This window comes from Corvus cornix, chromosome 4A, assembly GCF_000738735.6.
Source record: "Corvus cornix cornix isolate S_Up_H32 chromosome 4A, ASM73873v5, whole genome shotgun sequence".
NCBI classification, from domain to species: Eukaryota; Metazoa; Chordata; class Aves; order Passeriformes; family Corvidae; genus Corvus; species Corvus cornix.
Genome location: NC_047058.1, coordinates 10,298,393 through 10,320,843, shown reverse-complemented (window position 1 = coordinate 10,320,843; position 22,451 = coordinate 10,298,393). Strand labels below are relative to the sequence as shown.

Sequence of the window (22,451 nt, the reverse complement as noted above, 5' to 3'; positions counted from 1 at the left end):
GAGTTTGGGGAAACCTGGAGGCCCCGGTAGCAAATTTTTACTTAACAGATGCTAATCACATTGATAGAAGACTGAGTTATACATTTAACAAAATTTAAACTTCACTAGATTTGAATTTAGAATAGTAGCAGAAGAAAAGAGTCGTCAGGTTTTTTGCTACATGGTTTGCTTGTTATGTAGCTTTCCTTTTAGGCACTGAAATGGTTTGACTTTTTTTCCTCTCACTTGGACAATAGAAGAAAAAATGAGAACAAATGTAAATGAAGTTAGATCAAAAAAAAGGCCTGTTTCTCAGCTGAGAGCGGGCCCAAAGAGCTCTTTAAGCTTGGCTCAGGAGTGCTCTCCTGCAGCATTTTCAGAAGAGTGGGCTGTGGGTAGGTATGGCGTTTTGCATCTTTTCCAAGAACATGAGCAAACGAAAGAAACAAAAAGAGAAGTTTTTTACACTTTTCAGTATGAATTTCCCAGAAGAGAACATTCACCATATTGCCTAAAAATACAGTGTAAAATGCAACGCTGTGTATTAGTATCAGAACCATACCAGAGTTAGGGACCAGCATGGCTTGTGCCCTGTTCCCTTGAGCACCTTTCCTTGTTCTGTAAGTAGCAGCTATGGCACCTGGCTGTCCCCACAGACTGACCCTCAGTGATACACCTCAAGTCTTGACAGGAACTGAATATTTTGAGAAGGAACACAGTGAATATATTTTTCATGTTTCCCAGGGTTTATGGCGGTGAAGTCAGTTTGTTGGTAGTTTACAATACAACATTTCTAAGAGATATGCTAATGCTTCATGAAATTTAAATGTTATTCTTGATCCATTCCATGTTATGAACCCACAGTTAAATTTATGAAGTGGCAGTAATCAGAGGGTTTTTCTGTCTTAATGCAAGTGAATTCCCACATGCCTGTGAATAACCAGGCAGCATGGATTTGGTTCCACACCAGCACCAGCTTTGCTGTGAGCCCAGGCAGCAGGGTACTGTCCTGCATCTGCTCCCAACAATTTGCATGTTACTACACCTCTTCAAGCACATTGAACAGCACAACCAACAGCACAGGTATTCTGGGTAGCACCCTGGGATGACCAGAGGGTATGGTCATTCCTCTGGGGCAAAGCAAACACTGGGAAAGCCATGCAAGAGCAAAAGAGTCATTCCAAATGCATCTTCACCCACAAAGGCGTTTAGACTCCATCACCCACAATTTAAGCCCGTCAACAGCACTGGCTGTGCAGAGGGGAGGGCTTTATGTACCAAAAAGTACTAATGAGTCATTTGGACTACCAGCTGAATTTTTCATTAGCAGTATTTCCATTTGGGAATTCTTTAAGATGATACTGTGATACTTCACTGGCTTTTCATTTGTTTCATGATCCACTTAAGAAACTGCAATCCTTACAAGCAGCCTTGATTCCAGTAATGTTACTCTGGCAGCTGAGGTTTTAGGTTCTTAACCTACTTAAAAATAATTCATTATTAACATTTGGGAAAAAATATCACAGAGATGTTTCCTGGTAGGTTACATGTAAGTGCTGCCACCAACTATGAGCATCACTGTGGCATCTTAATTTTACTAGGTAACTGGCCAGTTGCTGGGACTCACGTCTCAAAGGATACTCAATTAATTTCTAGAAAGAAACAGTTCTGGACATATTAACGATGACTGTCAGAGAGATATCACAATTTCTGAAAAGCAGATACCTGTTCCAAAATGGTGTTGATTCTGTCTACTTCACAGTCAATTAAGTATCTTTTTTCTTGCCGTCTGTCCATCTCCTCTATAATTCTTCTGAACTCTTGAACATCTTTTATGCTTCCTACAGATCTGGCTGTCACTTGCCAGTTGTTCTGTACTGCTGCTTCCATAATTGCCTGAAGAATGGAAAATCCTGTGGGGGAAGAGACAATGTGACAATTTAAAAGCAGAACAAAAGTAAAAACTAATTTGAATGTTTGACAAAGGGTTCACAAAAACTTGCATCATCTAAGGAGACACAGACTAGCTGAGAGCCTGCAAGTGCTTCATTACTTGAGAAAACAACAGTGTAGGGACCACTTTCTTCTTTCAGCTATGCCATCAGCAAAGTCGCTGACTTCAGCAGAAGGTCTTGGTGCCATATTACTGCAAGGCATATCAGAGTCTGTCCAATATACCATATTATGATCCTCTCAGGGATGTTTATGGTCATGCTGGGGTCTGTACCAGCTGAGAATAGGAGCCTGCAGCCGTTACCTGGGCAGAAGTCCATCAGACTGAGGAGCGGGACAGAAGGGGTGATTTGCCTGTGCAGACTGCAGCAATGGGTCATTAGCTGGCAGGGATCCAAGCACTGCACAAGAATGCCAATTAAGTCATTGTACCAGTCACTGGAGCCACAACCACAAGAGAGTATTTTACTGATACTTTGATTTCAAAAAAAGTTTTTAAATATGGAGTCTAGCAGCATTAAACACACTTTCAATGCATTTATTGAGATAATACCAACTCATTTAGCATCCTCAACACAGGAGAGAGGTAAAGAATGACCAAGGACTACACAGTGGGAAATTACAGAGGCAAGCAGCATTTCATTTCTTGCGAACAGCCATGCCTTGGCAAACAGCAGAACCCAAGTCAAGTCCCTAAGTGAAAAGTGGTGGAACTAAAGACAGAATCTCTGTCAAGTCACGCTTGTATAGGAGTTATCAGATATTGATTTGCATCCCTTTACTTTAGTATGTAGCTGGGAACTTGGTGTACTACCTGTTTTCATTCAGGAAATTTGATTTTGTGCATAGTTCCAATAGTTTCAATTCTGAGCAGATGCCAAGCAGACAGAGGTCATCTACTTCAAGCACACAGAGTGGTTTTCAGTAGAGTTTTATTGTACAGAAGCATATCCATGTGAGTGCTGTTTCTGTCCAGATAATTTACTTGCAAAACTTTCAGTCCAATTATTTAGTCATACTGTGGATTTCTTATCCACAGCCAGACTTGAAAAGTTTCCACACAAGCACATAAACATACAGGATCAACAACCAATTAACACCAGTTCCCTATGCTTCTGAAACTAAAAGGAGTTTTGAGCTACACATTCACTGCTTTGTCAGAGACTGAAATATTATAATTTATGACTTAAACATTTTCTTGAAGGACTTTAAAACTGTATTACAAAAGCTGCAGAGAAGACTACCACACCCTGAATGGGGCCCTGACTGAGGCCTTACACAGCTCACTGATGAAGATCAGATAAAGTAACAACTCAGGGCTGGGGACATTCACAAAGCACAGGCTTAACACCTCCAAGGTGGAGAGACCACAGCCCCAGGGCTATCAGCTGCCAGGCTCCCACAGACCCCGAACCAAAGGACGGAGGGAGGAGAGGCTTTGGGTATCTTGGAAAAGCCTGTGGTCAGCAGCGCAGTGGCTGCCCATCCTCCACTGTGCAGAGGAGCCCAGCTGAGGGGTCCTCACTGGGAGGGGGAAGCTTACCCACAGCAGAAGGGGTGACATGGCCCATCACAGGGGCCCGCCTCAAAGGGGTTTCCAGACCCTGCACCAGAGCAGCAGAGGTGATGCAACAGATCCTCAGTGTTGCAAGGGGCAGTGTCACGTTAGCCCCTGCAAGGGGCGACACGTGGGCGTTCCCACCTAGCCCAAAGTGTCTATTAATGCACGGAATTCTGCACCCTTTGGCATGTGGAGTGTGGCAGCATGTACCGGCGTGGCCACGGCAGCGACAGGGGACTCTCACCACCAGCAGACCAGATGGAGGGGAACAATGAGACATCGTTGGGACCCTTGGATGGGTGATCTGCTTCTACCTAACCCCTGTCACCTCTCCCTGTCCCCCCACCCCCCACTCACACTTCTTTTTTCCATTTCTTTCTTTCTCTCTTTCTTTCTTTTCTCTTCCTTTCTCTTTGCCCCTTTTACTATTAAATAAAATACATCGATTTTTTGGCATCAACATCTAAGTTCATTTAGTTTTAATCTCGTTTCTGGGAGTATTTTGTACCTTCTAAGTTCTTTCCAGTTTATGCACAGAGATTTAGCTTTCTTTGCTTTTCTGAGTTTAAACCAGATCGTAACATGCTGCAAATTACACCAGTAACTATTCTGAACTCAGACATCCTTGCAGAGGTACAGTGATAACAAAAAACTTGTGCTGCAGCCTGATCTTCCACAGCCTGCTGTGAATCTGTAGTGGCTGTCTGAAGCCAGAGGAGCTGCACCATTACCTCATTACAGACACAAACAAGGGAAGAGTGATTTTCTGGATTACAATTAGATTATTGTAATTTACCGTGTGACTTCCTTAGGTCTCACTCAAATGCCCTCACTTTCCCTGTGCAGCCTCCTTGATTCTTAATGCTTTTCCTCGTATGAATGCACTTTACTATCCCATGAAAGGTGGTGACAATTAATATGTACACTGGTTGAGAATTCTTTCTGGCATCTTCTTTCCTCTGAGACTAGTGAAAGAGAGGCATTTACATATGTATAGTACAATGAACTCAGTCTTCCTTAACATCATATTTTACAAAAATGGTTGTGATGTCTGTGACAGCATTGTGATTCCATTACACGTAGGAGGAAGATCTAAGCCTAAGATACTTTTTTGGCTGCAAATGAGGAACTTTTATGTGGAAACATAAATACCACTAATGGGGATTTACGAATGCCCTGTGTACAAAGATGTGCTTTTAAAAAGACATGATTCCACTAAGTAATAAATATTTACAACTTTGTTTCATCATTCATGTAACATCTAAGTATGAACCTTGAGCTTGCTGTAAACAACAACAGTCTGTAAGTCCAGGTTTTTTTACTCCAGATTGAACAAATCAGTTCAAAATATTATGAAAAACTGACACTTCAAACATACCTGTAGTTCTATTTTTTGCTAACGACACATACAAAGCTTGTGAACTGTCTCAAGGAAAGAAGGAAAATGAATATGCTGGAGTGAAGATGCCATTGGTTGACTGTCATGCTCCCAGTTTCAGTTAACACTGAGTAAGAATTTCCCTTGTCAAACCTTGAATATCTCAGAAGAAAGCTGGGGAATTTTCCTGATTTTGTGCAATTGCATGTTTGTGGGGGTGTGAGTATATGTGTTTTTATATGCATGTGAATTAGTCAGTGGTTACCATTTCAAGAAAGAGAAGAGCAAGATTACTCAGCAGCCTTTCTCCTATGCATGAAAATACAACTACAGTAAACTAAGAGCGAAAAGTGTCAGAGCTTTGTAATTTCTGTCTTCTCTGCCTCCTGTTTCTCCTTGTCACATCAAGTCTTTAGAATCACAGTCCCCTCTACCCTTGCCAGTTCTTGAAATCCTCCCTATGGGTACCATCTCTGCTGTGCCAGCTCCTCTCTCTTGGGCCTGCTCCCATCCTTGCTTTGAGAAGAACCATTTGCCCTTCCTGCAGCAGCTCGTTAGGCCAATCCTCTGAAGATCTTTACAGAGCCCATTCCCCAGGTTTACTAAAGCTTGGTTCAAACTTCCTGCTCTCAGGAAGGCAGCACTTGCAACCTCGCTGTTCCAGCGTCAGGTCTCTCCCCATGTCTAATGCCTTCAGCACCATTTGCTGCATTTTACATCGTTACCCATCACGTGGTATTTCCATAAACAACATGTTCCAGGCTCCAGCTGTACTTTACCATTAAAAGAGCAGTTACATAAGCAATATGATTGTTTAACTAAAAGGACCATTTTATCTTCAAATGTGAACTTTTATTTCTCTTTAGCATAACAATGCAAGCTGTGCCATTTTGGGAGCACTGCCTGGGTGATGGACAGGGAAATTATTTCCTGTGTTGTGTGCACCAGTGACCAGGCCTGCACACAGTGCTTTTCCACACCCTGCCCTCAGGACACACACCTGTGAAAGCTCCTCAAGAAATGCTCACCCCTGAGCACCCTGGAGGTGCAGAACTCTTACAGGTACCTCTCATCTTGTTCCCCCTAAAGGAGAAGGCAACAGCCAGCCATGGCAAATATCTCTGGTCTGAAGTTTTTGTCTGGTGTGCATCACATCTACTCCAAAAGACTAAAGAACTGGTAATTCACCACAGGTCTGTGGAGAAGTCATGCAGGAAGGGCTTTTATCAATACTGTTGCCAATTCATACTACTTCCATCAAGACAGACAAAAAATATTAGCTAAGGCAAGAAAAACTGTCATCCTCCTAGAAGATGACAGCAATGAGATTATCTTGAAATGGGTACATAATACCATCACCAAAATTCAGTGGCTGCTCATTCTGTAGTCATTAATACCAATACAGACCACAAGCAAAATTTATCTAGACTCTAATCTGATCTTTCAACCTCTTTTTTTAGTCATACCTTGGATGTGAAAAAGTAGTAGGATAAAAGGCAGGCATTTTTCTGGAAGCACTGTTTCTGAGGTTAGTTCATCTGAAGGCACCACATCCCTTCTCTGCACTATGTTATTAAAAAGGTGCCATTACAGATTTAAGAATAGCCTGGTCACATAATGGCTGTGGCCATACTTGCCAGGTCATGTAACACACAGGTTGCTCCTGTTATCTTTGAGGGCAACCTCACAAGTCAATCTGATCTGCACCACTAAAAGCTTTGATGATCCTGGCTTTAACATTCATATATGCCATTGTCTGGCTTATTCTTAAAATATTGATGAATTCAAAGAGCTAACCCTCATCTAAACAGCCTGCAAAATGATTGGGCTGAAGGTAAGTACAGCAATAAAACAGGTGCCCAGCCTGCCTCTCAGTGAGCTGAAGCAAGTATTTTGAGTTTTGCAGACTGAAGCTTGCAAAGAAAGAAATCATTCTATATAAATTTCCCTTAAAGCAGGGAAAATATTATTTGTTGCAATGCTATCTCTGTTCTTTAAGCAACCCAGATGGAATTACATTCTGGCCAGTCCTCCCTGAAGCTGGACTAAGAAACAAATGCAGCTAGTATCTTCCTGCTTTTGCCAGGGAAGTAAAGTCTGTGACTCAGCCCTTCTGATCATTCCTTCGATACAAGCATCTCTCCACTGATCCTACTAACACAAGAGAAGAGGACATTTCACTCTTTTGCATCTCTGAAAGCTCACAAAACTTCTCCCACATCCACATAGGCAAAATTCATCTCAGCAGTTTTCTCAGCCATATGAAATTCTATGTGCTACATGACTGAACTTACTCTTGTTTAAATAACAGCAATCATTAATGTGACATGACGAAACAATCACACTGGAACATCGGTAGTGCCACATGAGCCCTTGCAGCTGGCACCAAAGTACTTACTGAAAAAAGTTACCACTTATTTAAATCTCTTTTCCTGAATGTTCTTGCTAAGATCTTGGACCTTTAGCCTTCTACAGAAATGAAAGAGCACTTGCTCTTCCTTTTGCCTTGATGAGTACCAACGATCTATGAGGGGTGTATTTTCCTGACATGCAGCATGGTTGTGACACCTGAATGAACATTGGCTCTGATCTGAATACGTGTGTTTTGAGCTATGTATCTGGGATGTGATACAAAGATCTATGCCTCTGGCCCACGAGTGAATTTCAGGGACTTAAGTGTCGAGCTGTGTTTGTCAAGAACACAATGAGATCACCAAAAAGGAAGCCATCCAGGCAAGTGATTCCCCCTGACAAATACAATTTCTACGACGCCAGCTTACACTTCAAGTATACCAGAGGTCGGTAAGTTGAGATATACTTGGATATTCTGTGTGTTTGGCACTGAACCTAACACTAATTTGAAAGCAAACAGATCAACATGTAAGGCACGAGTAAAAAAAACAATTAGCCAACCCCAAACATTCCCCATCATCCAAAATCCCAACATGTCTGTGGGGTAAGTACACTTTGTATAACCCAGGTCTGCTTAAGAACTTCATAACCAGGGGAAGAAGCAGCGAACAAGCTACTAAATGAGTCACCAGGAAGCAATTCAGCAAATGCTGAGGACCCTGGAATGCTCTTTCAGCCTAACAAACTTACATTCAAATTATTAAATAAAATAGAGTAAGTGCAATCCATCTAGTTTTGACCTGATCACTTCTAGCTGGTAACCAACATGTAAAGTGTTACACTCCACTACTCTGGTAGCAGACAACCTTCTAGATCAAGCAACAAACACATTCTAATGATTTTTTTATTATTATTTCTGCTTTTTCTGTTCTGTAAACCTCTAGTTTCCCCTGTTAAACTATGGTACTGCAACCTGTCATCCATAAACAGAGAAATATGCACAAATAGGTATGACAGCTTGGTTGAGTGAATGTGAACTTGCCTGGCTCTACAGGAGAATTTGCAGGAACCATCTGGTTCATATTTGTTAGGGATGGGATACAGCTAAAACTGCAGAAATTCAGAGCTTCTGAATGCAAGTGAAATACCTTTTTTTTCCCCTAAATGGCTCTTTCTGAATCCATTTCACCTTGATCTATTCTTTCATAACAACCTTGCATCTAACTCATCTCTCATTTTATTCAAGTTTTAGGTCAATGCAACTACAGTGTTTTTGAATTAAGCTGCGCCAGTGTAAAATGAGAGCAATGTAGTAAGGGATCAAGGAGTTCAATAACCAAGGACAAGACAAAAAGATGCCGTAAGCAATGCTGTCATTTCCATAGGGGGACTTATTCGTATGACTTTCACAATGTTGTGGGCAAATCTGCTGGTGTAGGACAGATAGGGATCCCTCAGTACAAGGATATGATCCGAAGTTTATCAGAAGAGCTGTGTTCTAGTTTTAGCTTTGCTATGCAAATCTTTATTTAAATAATTTTCAAAGGAATATTAATTGAGTGAACAGCTTCTATATAGAGACTGGAAACAGAACAGACAAGATGGAATCACTTCAAAATCAGAGTAAATTCCACTTGAGGAAAATATAACAGGTAAAAAATTTTGTAGAGAAGGCAGAACTAGCACAGAAAATCAGAAAAAGGAATAACGAATTTTGAGAAGTGACAAAAGGTGAAGAGCACTGTGTTGTCCAGTGGTATGGGCTGTAGGGTATCCTCTGTGTACTGATGCTGATGAAACTGATACTGATGCTACCAGAGTTGTGAGGGCACTCTGTCACCAGACAGTGCTGAGATCTGGGAGACATGGGCCCAGGAGTAGTGGAGAACTCTTCCAAAGGGAAAATTTTTACATGCAAATGGAAAAATTGTAAAATGACATTAGCATTAAAAGTAATTAACTTCCAAGCTTTCGAATATCTGAATAACAAAAAAATAATTAAAATGCCTAAGTACATTACTCCACAGAGTCCAGGGCTTTGTCTGTCCAGCAGATCCCAAACCCTAAAACTAGGCAGTAAGCATGGTACTGTCACACACGCAGTGAGATACAAATCTATGGAGTTAAATTCCTATGATATTTATGACCAACACCAATTTCCCTGAGTGCCCTGAATTCTCCAGCAAGGACATGCTCCAAGTGCCATCAGCAAACCCAGAATAAACCATTTTCTGACTATCCTGCATCCTACTGGTATCAGGAAGCTAACACCATAACCGTAGTACAATATCACAGCCTTGCCCAGATGCAGCTTTCTGTAGAGGCTTCTTTCCCTTGTCTTCTTCACCTTTGAGCTCTTCTAGCTCACAAGTGGTTTTGCAGCCTCACTTACTGCCTCTTCCATGGAGCAAGCAAGAAGCCTTGCTGCTTGCAACAGACCAGCCTTCAGCTGTAAAGCATTTGAATGACAGAACAGAATTTTCTTTGGGTAAAAATAGAGGAAACCAAGATACACAGATATTACCAGCCATTTCCTCCAGACCCACCAGAGATTTTTTTGTTGTTTTTGTTTTCATTACCCCTGTGCATTGGTAACTGAAAAAACCAGATCTAGTCACCATGGATAGAAAATATCTCAGCCATAATCCTCCTGACATCAGACACCATGAGCTGACTATAATGAAGCCTAAGTGGACTTCATCTGTCCTTAACTTCAGGCACATTTGGATGACAGTCTCTTATATTCTTCTTCTAGTAGGGAGGGAAAGAGAGAGATGCTGTGTAATTTTTCTGTTTGAAACATGCATGGAAATCAATGGAAGAAAACACATAAAAGAATAAAGTTGTGTAAAGCATCATCATCAGGTATCACTCACAATGTCTACCTGCAATTGAAAAACTAAACCAGAACAAAAATCCCAATGTGTTGACTAACACTCAACACATGAGGCTGATTACTACATGTTAAAAGTACATATCTAATTGTGTTTACACATTTATCTCAGAATAAATGATTCTAATTAGGAATCAAAGAGTTAACAATTATCAGTCTAGAAAAGACAACCTGTCTGCTAAACAACAGTAGCACATTCCATGTAAAGCCACATTCCATCCATATGGCATCCCAGAATACATTTTTCTCTTATTTACTAGAGCAAGCTGAATAGCTCCAAGCCCCCAGTGAGCTGGGATACTGATGGGAACCATTATTTATTATTCAAGGTAAAATTGCATAATTGTGATACAATTACAAATAGAGTTAAGAAGGAAAGTATTGCAAGGAATTATCATCTGAGAAAGGAAATAAAAATTAATTCTTTTTAAGCTTAAATAACTTTTTTAGCCAAAAGAGAGAATCACTGCCTTTATTCTGTTAAAGGCAATAGATGTTCTGGAAAAAGGAAACTTACTCATTTATCAACAGCAGAGGATTTTGAAAATACCTAAACTGACTTCATATATTCAAAGAGAGAAAAACATAATTTCAAAGTATGCTGTAAATTTAAAAATATTGGGAACAGAAGTTAACTCTTTACCACAATACATTAAGGTTTTTAGTATGAGTGTGCAAGAGTATTGCTGTCTGCCTTCTCTTGAACACGTTTGGAACTACTGAGTCTAAAAAGTGATAAATATTATTCCTTTGAAGAAACAATCACAGGAGCTTATGGTAATCAGACTATGAATCGAAATACATATTCATCATAAAAAAACCCTGGGTTCACCTCAGATAAATGTCTTGGAAAAAAATAATACTAGTTGAATTGTCCTCAGTTATAGTAAAGTTATTCTTTCTATCTGACCTTCAGTCAATCATGTTAGAAAAATATTTATTCCTCTTCCTAACCTTTATCTACACTTTCCTTTTTCAAACTACCTGAGCAAACAGATTTTATGCCTCTGAGAATTTTCATTAACAGATGCTATCAGCCTTTCAAAGTCTCTCTTCATCAACATCTCACCCTTTAGTAGCCAGCATTTTAATTGCCCTTGCAGCTGGAATATGTCTTATAGCTCAACCCATAAGTTAATTTCCTTTTATTTATTCTGAACACACACACAAAAAAAAAAAAAAAAAAAAGCAATCAAAGGGTGACTACTGATCTTAAAAGTATTCTGAAATTTAAATGAGGTTTTTTATGGTAATATAAATGATAATTTATGGATCTATATTCACAGTCTGCGTATGTGTTTCTTTTTTGTCACTTAACTGGCTATTTCTGCCTCGTTTTTGCTAATAGCTGGCAATATGGAGCTTTTATATAGCACTATTTCCTATGTTTTTTCAGTACAACATTTCTCTTAATAACAATGATGTATTTGTTAATTACAAGGCCTCATATTAATTCTAGACCGGTCTGTATAGCCCCCAACTACTTGGTAATACAGATTTAGTCTGAATTGAGCTTGAACATACAAATATAGTTGTACTGCATTGACCAGAGCACAGAATGTAACATCTGACCTCCTTTATACTGATTCCTCCTGTAGTGATGGCACAGGATGACAATTTACAAAGTTACTGGAGAATTCACATGGCATCAGTAGGCAACACCTAACCTAGCACAAAGCTTGGGGCTAACAAGTTACCTTTCAGAACACTTCACTCAGACGAGGTGGCAGAACGAGGATGGGCTGGCTCAGTGCTCTGTATCAATGACCTGACCCCCTTCCTTCTTGCAGGATAATGCTCTGTGTCTCAAAAAGAACCTGGTTTATTCTGCAGGGTGGTGACACACAACAGGCTCATGTAAACTGCAGATTAGAAACTTCCCACTGCCTGCCAGTCAGGAAATCCCTTTGGCTTTACCTGCTATTCCAAAAGAGACCAAAGGGGAAACAATGCCTTGCTTTTATTATTCAAACTTGTAACCTTTGGCTCTTTTGCACCAAAAATCACTAAGAAATTTAGCATCAGATATCCCTCCTCTCCTAACACATAGAATATGTTTTGGCTGTTGTGTTATATTTTGCACCTTCTAAATACAGGGATTGGAGCCAGTAAGCTCAGATGGGGGAAGAAACCCCGGATGTGTGTCAGATCTGTGGTCAGTTACTGCACATGCTGTTCCTGATTTAGCTCAGGAAGGCAGCTCACATGAAATATTAGGCTGAATTATACAGAAATGTGCAAACATTTCAGCATAAGGATTCACTAAACAGAGACAGGGATGTGATTCAAACATTTAGCTCTGGCTTCATCTCTCCAAGTTTTCATGGGCTCAGTTGGGGAAGGAAACAGAGAGGCATTCTTGGAGTTGGCTCCACAAACCAGCAAGGTCTGGGCTTCGGATCCAGACTTTTCTACAGCATGAGATATTTACAAAAAAATAAGAAAAGAATGGTAACATTGCTTAGGCAGAGGCAGATTTTGTCTAATTTACTGCTCTGATAATTGACAACTGGGAAATACCAGTATGACAGGCTTCACAGAGAAACTGGACTCAGGGAATAACCTGTATGACTTCAAAGGAAACTTCAGCAGAAGCTCAGCCTTACCTTACGATCACCTTGGGCAAAACCTGGTCCTGCATATAAAGAACCTTTTGTCAGACATGCATATGCCCTCAAAATTTGTCCAAAAATTAGCATAATGGAAGTGGGCACTGCTGGATCACCATGAACATGGAACAGTATCAGCAAAAGGTCATGCATTCTTCATGAATTCATGTCCTCCAGATCTTTGCTAACTGCTGCTGAGCTACAGACTCATATCTCTCCATGACGCTACAGTAAAATCATTGAACGTATAAAACTGTGTTTCTTAGTTTTATCTTATAAATAAATGTAGAATAAAAGTCTTGTTCTTGCATGTGTATGTGGTAAATACTAAAGATTCTGTTAAATGATCTAGAAATGGCAATAACCAGAGAATTTGAAACAACTAATACTTTTGCCTATGATTATCTCAGAAACAGGCTCACTTCACAGTGCAGCAGAGGTAACATTTTCACAGGTATCTGTCTTCCATTTTCAAAAGTGACTTGGGTTGGATGGTGGGAGCAGGTTTTCAGAGGCAATTAAGTTGCAGATGCTGAAGAACCTCATCAGGTGAGGTACCTGCATTCCACTGTCTTCAATGACAGCCACACATAGCTCTCATTGATGTGCTTTTCACAATGTCACTCTGTGTGTGTTGAAACCCTAAACACCTCTGAAAGACCTGCCCTGTGTGCCTTTGGAAATCACTTACCAAAATAGGATATCTGCATCTCAGGATATGTACTCTGTGGCCTGCTTAAAAGTGGCACAGAATTCTCTACAGAATATGTGTTAATTAGTTCTTTCACTGCAACGTGTTCAACAAGTGCACAGATAAGGACTGTCTGACTAAGTGGGACGTACATATATCTGAGACAGACTATCAATTGTTAGCTTGAAGAAGAAAAGGAAGATAGAAAATTCCCTTCCAGGGTTGCAGAGCAGTAGATTATCTATTACAAGGAAGTGGTTGCACGTAAACCACATACTCCCTGTTTTCATAGTTTCAAACTAAATTGTTCTTAATGTTTTCTCAGAATTGCTTTGTAAAATTAGGCAGCTGTAGCAAACACATCCTTGAGACCAGACAGGCTCAGTACTCTGATTATGTTGGGCTTTACACACAAAAATGCTGCCAAGTGTTCATTATTATTTAAAATACTTATATGTTATTTGAATATTCAATCTGATATTCAGTGAAACAAAAGAACTCTTTTATTCCATTTGCTTTGATATTATACTGATGCATGACTACTCTTCCATGAATCCAAAGCCTCACAAATCTGATTGCATGGTTAGCAAACTACAACAGTTAGCAAACTAAAATATGTAAGAATTTTAGCATTATCTAATCCGAAGGAGAAAATATACAGTAACTGGCATACACAGCTAGAGGCCCAAGCACTGATAGTTCTGATCTCCCAGTTTACCATTACTGTAGTCTTTCAAGGAAAGAAAGATTTCACAGAACAATGGAGGTCCCTGGTATGAAGAGGGGAAAAGTTGTAAGTGTTTTGCGCAAATCAATACTTTAAACCAAAAGGTTCTCGTTTCATCACTGCCCTACTATGGTAGGGTGACACTTCTTGTCTACTTCTATTTTTTATCCCCAAGTGAACAAAGTAAGATTTCTTTAACACTTTCTGCCACTGTAGTTATCTCTGTGCAGGTATGAAATACAAGTTAAAACCAGGTCGGTCACGCCTGCAAGAAAATGGAGTTGACTTCAATAAGAAATTTCCATCTAACCTTACTAATTATTAATGTACAGATGTTCTAGGCTCAAAATATTATGCCTGTGCTTACTCCAGGGAGCTGGTCCCCCCTGATTGTACTCAGTACTAACCAACACTCTCCCTGCAGTGAAATAGCTAGCCAACGTTTTTCTTTTTATAGCAAAAAGTTCTATTATTGTTGTTTCCAAAAAAAGAAAAAAAGGGTAATAAAAGTGCAAACATTTATAAAGCATATTCTTTAAACACTGGATTATGATTGTGCTATGTAAAGTAGTGTAAGAGGTCTAGAATCACATTCCAGCTGTAGCGTTATGTTTAACAGCTCCCAACAAGGTCTTAGCTCTCAGTGCCAGATATTCTTGCTCACTGTTTGGAGCATGCCCCATCCCTTCATTGATTCCTTTTCTTTTTATTCTTTTTAATGCAGCAAAAGTTTTGTCCCTTTTTTAAAAGGTCTACACTTTGCATCTCTCTCCTCATTCTTTGGATATCCCTTTTGTCTCTCCTGTAATGGAAATCTTGTCTTCACTCCTGTCTTTCAGAAATAGCACTGTTGTCCTCCTCTGCTACACTTCATGGCTTCTACTCAATTTACTTCCCCCATCGTGATTCACCTCTGTCACTTTGGATGACATGGAACTGAGGAACAATTCAAAATAAAGGCACTCTGAAACACAGAGGGCTGAGACCATGATCCTACTAGCATGCAGTGAAGCACATCCCGTCTACACCTCCATTGATTTTGTTACATCAGTGGTCCAGGTACTCTGGGATAAACCACTTCAGACCTTCAGCCTATCCTAAGCACACTTCCAAATGTCCTCTGTACTCAGGACTCAGGAAATGAGTGAATTTTTCACATTATCTATCCCGAACAACGGAAGAGAAATAACTTGACTATCTAATTCCTCAGCCTTCCACATAATACTCCCACCTCATTTTCCACATACAGTAGTATTTTACTCTCCCTATTACATCCTGGAACTGTAACACCTTGGGAGTGAAGCAGGAAGAGAGCTAAATTAACTGTCTATGTTCTAGATCTTGCCCATTCCCTGCCAAGAGTTTTAAAACAGTGACAATTAACATTAGCCTAAATCTGCTTCAGCCAAAGCCATGTGGCATTTTTGTCGGAATTCAGAGATCATTTGCAATTATTCCAGCCATATTTCCAAAGAGATTAGTGTGTATTATTCCAGAAAGAGTTTACAAAAGATCTAAGCATCTAAACCTGAATGACAGGAAAGACCCTTTGCCATTCTGAATGTAAAATATATAAAATAATTGCCAAAGAAGGGAGAAAGGATAAATTTGAATTCAAATTATCACATTTTAGAAAGTCACAGAGAAAAATTCACAGCCAACTGACATGATATTCAAGCAGTATGGAAAAGTCTAATACACTGGACATACCTCCCATTGACTCCTCTAGGAATTCTGAATGGAGCTGAACATCTGATGTGGCACAGGAAAGCTCTTCCTTGCTATTATTTGTATTTTCTTGCTTGATTTTCCTCTTAAATAAAATACATTATTGACAATTTGAGAAAGATTTCACTCCCTACTGAAGATTCAGTTCCTGTGTCCTTCACATAGTTTCTCAGAGCAACAACACTGAGCATGATCTTCAAACACACTCTGGACCCACCTTTAACACTCCAGTACCATGGGATTGCTTTGAAGTACTCAGGGAGCTTCTGCACCAGCAGTTGTCTTTGAAAGAATGACTTAAATTTTCACTTGGCATTTGTAGACCAAAATTGTGCCTTTTCTCTCAAGTGTTCCAGAATAACATTATCAGCAAAAAAAGGGGGGAGATGAAGACTCTGATGTAGCAGCACTCAGACTGCATTAAAGCAGTTGCTCCACACTAAGGTGGAATGTGATGGAAGCCAGCTTTTCCTTACTTTGATGGATCAGACTGCATCACTCTACACTGCATAGCAAATAAAACTGCAACACCTGTATCTGACGTACGCATATTGACCTCAGTGATGTATTGCTAAAAGGCTATTTCCAATATTCTTTCTCCCAAAAGCCACATGAATAATACACTTTATTTCTTTGGAAAGGATCCCAAGGAAACAAAAGTAAAAGGAAAAAGGGATACATATTTAAAATATTTCTATGGTGCCCTTTTTTATTTTTTTTGGCCAGAAGCCATGTAATTCTTTTCTGGCTAGCTTGTTCTGTCACAAACAGAATGACCTTTATTGAATGGTCAGCAAATGTGACAGTTTTAACACAGCTACAGTTGTGGTGATACTGATGCACCAAGATTGTACCCTTGCTCACAAAATGCAGAGGCTCCATTGGGTATTATCAAATCAACTCAACAGCAGCTGAATGCAACAATCCAATTAGTGAAACAAGCACAGTTCATGCATAAAGTCTCTTCCAGGAACCATTAGAAAACAAGACCCCAATGTACAGAGACTTGCCTTTTAAACTGCATATTTCTATTAACTTCAGAAGAAAAAAGGATTACGTTGCAGTTTGACATATCTAAAAAGACCAGAGGTCTAGAAGGGGCCTTCTTATAACACTGTGGTAGAACTGGCTGCTAGAACACAATAGGGCGCAGTGGTCCTTTATGATCAGGGCCACAGCTGATGGTAGAGACATCAACTTCTCCATTCTCCACAAGGAGTACAAAACAAGCTTGCTCTCCTGGCAGGGCAATTTTTTGTTATGTAGATTAATGGATTTTGGAGTCTCTTCCGTGTTGCTTAAGGTTTTTGCTTTGAAAACTGAATAGGATGAATGAAAAGCTCCCAGTTTTAACAGAATTTTCATCCTGGTATTTGTAAAGGCTGGCGTGAGAATGAACAATACATGCCACCAGGACTAAGAGATCAGAGTCTTAACACTCCATTTTGTCTAGGTGATCTACTCCATCTGTGAAAATACTCTCACCACTACACGATGCAACTTTGTACCATGTCTTCATTTGAATCCTGTGGTGCCACAAGTACCATTCAACTTCTGTACAAGGCAAGACAAAAACTATGCAAATTAGGCTGCCTGTCTGGAAAGTAACAGGCAAGAAATATGACAGCAAGCAAACCTGACTGCTTGTTGTCTGGTGGTTCTTATGTCTGGCTAGGACCTACTCCCACTACCCTTGGCTCTTGAGTAGGTCCTTACAAATAGGCATGGTTCTGGCAAGTTTCTGATAATCTTTCCTAACAAAAATACAAACTAACACTTGGGGCAAAGGGAAAGCATCTCTCATTCACACCAATAAAACAGTGTTTAAGAAGTCTACAAAGATAATGCATGATCATCACTACACAACAGTATGGAAATGTCATGGGAACAAGACCACAGTGAGAAGAAAATGAAACAAACATGAAAAATTTTGTTCTGCAGCTGAACAATTGTAACCAAAACTTGCTATATTTGTTGTATCAAAATGCATTAATAATAATAACTTCGTGGGTTTTTTACTTAGAATGTGTTTATAAATATCTATAAATGATAAATGAATTTCAAATAATTTTATATAATGCAGAAGGGCAATAATTCCATAATTGAATGAATTGAAAATCATAACTAAACATCTGATTTGCTTTTGACCAAATTTAATACAGGAATATATTTACAGTATGTTTACAGTATCTTAATTTACTTATTATTAAATAGTTATTAATACAATAAAACCAAGTGTGGATGATAACAACTAAAGGCAGGTATGCAAGTAATTCTAATCTCAGTAAAATTATATTCTTGGACAAAATAATATGATAAAATGTTTAAATAATATGGGGATGTTACTAAAGTAATGTCCTGATAAGCTTCTTTTCGGCCAAAAAAGCAGCATGTTTATTATCTGTAAAGTGTAGTCAGTGGCCACTCTCAAATTTTTGATACCCTGCATATGTATGTGGGCTTATAACTTCACTTACTGTTTATGGAAATGTCCCATTAGCAATTGCAGCTCCTTTAATTCAGTAACAAATCTGGTGAAATTTTTTTTTCAATTGACATTACACTCATTGGAAGACCAGACCTTTAGGACAGAAGGGGACCACAATGATAAATTGATATAGGCCAAACTGAAATTATAACTCAGGCTGAAAAAAAGGAAGGAAAATGTTTTTCTAAATGAAAGTTAATGACACTTACTTTAAAAACTGAACAAAGATTAAACTAAAAGTTAGGCTTGAAACAGCATGGACCAGATTTCTTGCAGAAAAACTAACACTTTTCAGCTTGGTCCAAAATGAATTTTGCAATTTCTGTTTCACTCAACATTTCCCACTCCTTCTCAGGTTCCACTTGACTTTAAGTTATTCTTTCTATGCTTTAATTCTGTCAGGCAGGAAAGAAAATATACATTTTTTACTTATGTTGAAGAGCCTAGTGTTATGTTATCACAGAATAAAGTAAAAATTCCTTGAAGGAAATGAGAAAAGACTGTGAATAGTAACTTGAGAAGAAGACACTGCACCAAGGAATATTCTGTACAGGACAGTCATTAAAAAAGACTAAAACCACAGAAATACAACAGCTTTCAGGTTTCTTTAACAAAGATGTTCCTAAAAATCCCTGAAGAATCACAGAGAAATCATTAGAACATCATTTTTATTAGCTTACAGAAAACCAGTTTCCCTTGTGACACAGCAATTTCCGCCTTTATTGCTTCTAGACTCTGGTCTCTGTGTGACAATTGAAGCCACCATTCTTCTTTCTATAATTCACATAGACATACCTCGAGTAATAAAACTGAAGCTAATTCTCAATTTTCTAGCAAAATGTCCACTGAAGCCTCCCTGTTTCCCTTCACTCTAGTGTAATAATCTGCAATTATTTGTTTAAAGTAGTTCTCAAAATCCCCATTGTGACAGATGTTGCAGAACAGAGCAAAAATGTATTCCCTCCCCACCTTCAGTAATGACTGCAGGTTAAATACAGTAATTAAGTGAAGCTCTACCATCTGACCTCAAGAGTGGTATAAAGCATGACAATCAAAATATTACAAAGTGGTCCACAGCAGAACTTCTCATTATTGATACAATGAACTCATTGTTCTTAAGCAAACATTTTAAATAGCATTCATTATTCATGTGGAGTCCTAAAGATTACCTATCTGGGATTTAGAAAAAAGAACACATTTGAATATCAAAAAATGGCAGATTTTTTAATCTTTTGTAAGAATCGTTTTGTACAAGTTCTTATCTCTGAGGTACAATTTTGTTGTTTGAAATGGACACGTAAAGAAATTATTTTTAAATACATTAGGTCAAATCTTCACCTATGCAAATCTGCATGGTTTCACTTCAAAGAAATGAAATGAATGGCTTTCACTATGCTCTGAGGCATATGCTGATTTTTACACAACTGAACTGACTTGGTTACATCCAGTAGCAGTCTGAATTCCCTGCAGTAAAAGTTTTAATGTTAAAAACATTTTGACAAAACCAAGCTTTTGAGTCAGAGGGAGGTCACTAAAGTCACAGAAACACTACCTGCAGAAAAATGCAAATGAATATCCCATAAAGCAAGAAGGTATCGATGCAAAATGAATAGCACTTAACACTTAAGAACAAATAACATAATCGCTCACATTATCTTTTTATCCATAATTTTCATTGGAGACCAAATAAAATGTTATGAGGACGCAGCTGGCATCTAAAATTCACTATGAGGCAGACAATGATGTGTTTACATTGCCTACTGCTGCCAGTTTTTGAAGATGGTCAACCCAGAGATTACATAAATTAAATCTAAGTTGTAATGGTCTACAGCTGCTTACACTCTATGTTGTATTAATAATGAAAGCTCAGTGTAGTTCTATACACTTCAGACTTTTGAAGGCACTGTTTCTATTCATGCCTCCAGATGTATAGTTTCGTGATAATTCTTAAAATCATGAAAATTACTACCATAAAACTGAGAATTCATAATCAAACAGCCAAGCTGAATACCTTCCTATCAGGGAATGGTGCTTTAATACAGAGCTATTACTATGTGGTCACGTCAAAAGGGATGCATTGTTTGGCCTTACAGGTCACGAATGCAGTGTGTACTCTCCTCTGATTTGGAGCACAAGGAAAACAAGTAAACCAAATGGGTCACTATTAAATGTCTGCCATTCACATCCATTTTGTTGTTTTCTTTGAAAAGGGTAGCTAAGTCGTTCCAGAGAGGACGACTACAATAATAACTACACTAAAACAATATAGATGCACACAATTTTTACTTGCATCAACATCTCTAAAACCAGACAAATAAGCAATGAGACAACCCTGCAAAATGCTTCAGGGCACCCAAATTCATGTTAAGATGTGGATAATAAGTCTGCTTTTTTTACCACTATTTTTTTCTAACTGAAACAGGACAACTACAACATTGTGATGAATGTGTTCCAAAAGTTTTTCTCCAAGCTGTCTCTATGATGTGGAATATCTCTTAAAGCACCACAGACACTTGTGTAACTGAGGCAGTTCATTGTAAGGCTTTTTTAAAATAGCATAGCATGAAACTCAAACTGTCAGTGCATAAATTACTGCTGCCTTGAGGCTGCAATAACTTATGCATCCTTGTATTCCCCCTCATACACCTCCCCTTTCAAAGAGAAGTTCAGCTCTCCACTCCCACCCCCACCTCTCCACCTCTTTGTGGCAACCCTTACAAAGCCATTATAAATCCACAGGCCTGCCCAGAGAACTGTGTAACAAATTGCAGGAAAAACAAAACGGGGGTTTGGGGCTTTACTTTCAAGAAATCTCTGCAAAAACGGTACTGCAATAATTATGTGTTTATATAACTCATTATTATTTGTCTACAGTCAGGCATAATTTGATTTTATTGCTTTAATAAAAACTTGATCTAATTTGAGATTATCACTGTCAGTTCATGGACAAACCTAACTGATCGATAATGCCAGCCCTACTGAGCAATAGGCAATTCTATCTGCAGAGCAATTACTGACACCAGTGTAGTCAGCTGAAAGGCTTGATCTTGCTAAACCAAACAATGTCAGGAGACTGGCTTCTTTATTTTTCATATCCTTATTTTTGTTTTTTTTTTTCTTTTTCATTCCCCTTAAAGAATAAAGCCTTATCTTGCTAATAAAAGACGGGCTAAACTACACAAACTGTACGCTAATATTGGCTCCTAAAATCATAATATCTCCTTTTTTAAGCAGGGGTAAAAAAGCCAGTAAGAACTAAGATTGCAGCAAATAGCACTCTTTGATCTAGAAACACACAATATCTTCAGTCTTAGCAGCAGATCATGACAGAATCCAGTCTATGATGGTGTTATATGTATATAAAGCTGGCAAAACAAATATATTGCACGGAAAGGATTTCATACTGCAGTTGTGACTTAAACTCATCAAATTAAATTTTTGATTAATTAATGCACAGAGACTGAGGTCAATGTGGTATATGACTGCCATTTCGTAAAAATTAATGACAATTATGGATTCTTTGAAACATTTTAGATGGCTCAGCAGGACATAATGTAACTGAAAATTACAGTCAATAGAGGAAATATACTGTTTATATCACAACTCCATCCAACATTCTAGTTTATTTGATGTATTCATCCATTAGAACCACACATACTTCCGTATTAACCACTCCACTTGAACTGAAGGCACCCAAGAGTTTTAACAGATGCTTTCCCACGTTAATTCTGAGACTACATCATTATTTTTATATCACCAAGGGGATCATAGTATAAATTTACAAGGCCATATATAGCTGCAAAAATTACAATATGTCCTCAGAGTGACCGGCATGAAATACTTTTGCTAAAAAAGACACCTGAACATGTTTGCATTACTTGCCATATTTATTTAATGGCTTCAGAGTGTCTACAATATTCTAAGGTACCCTTAGAAAATCTTTAATGACCACGGTCACGCATTTTCTTCTCTGGAAAAGTCCTCTTAACTATGACTATGAGATCTAGATAGCTGAAGAACAGCTCAGAGAGACCGTGTTTAGACTGCTTTGTATGCCATGCCACAAGAACAGGAAAGGAGCAAAAGGGCTTT

The 22,451-nt window shown here is 38.8% G+C and overlaps 1 protein-coding gene across 7 annotated transcripts in view; it reads right to left on the bottom strand.

Annotated features, from left to right (window-relative positions):
• GRIA3 (glutamate ionotropic receptor AMPA type subunit 3) overlaps nucleotides 1-22,451 on the bottom strand; it is a 149,629-nt gene that overhangs the window by 81,964 nt on the left and 45,214 nt on the right. For all 7 annotated transcript variants that reach the window (XR_005604668.1, XM_039571840.1, XM_039571838.1 and 4 more), the window contains exon 4: nucleotides 1,705-1,892. Coding sequence is in view for 6 of the 7 variants with exons in the window: in XM_039571840.1 (XP_039427774.1) it covers nucleotides 1,705-1,892 (188 nt within the window). In the remaining variant the exon portion in view is untranslated. The remainder of the gene's footprint in view (nucleotides 1-1,704; nucleotides 1,893-22,451) is intronic.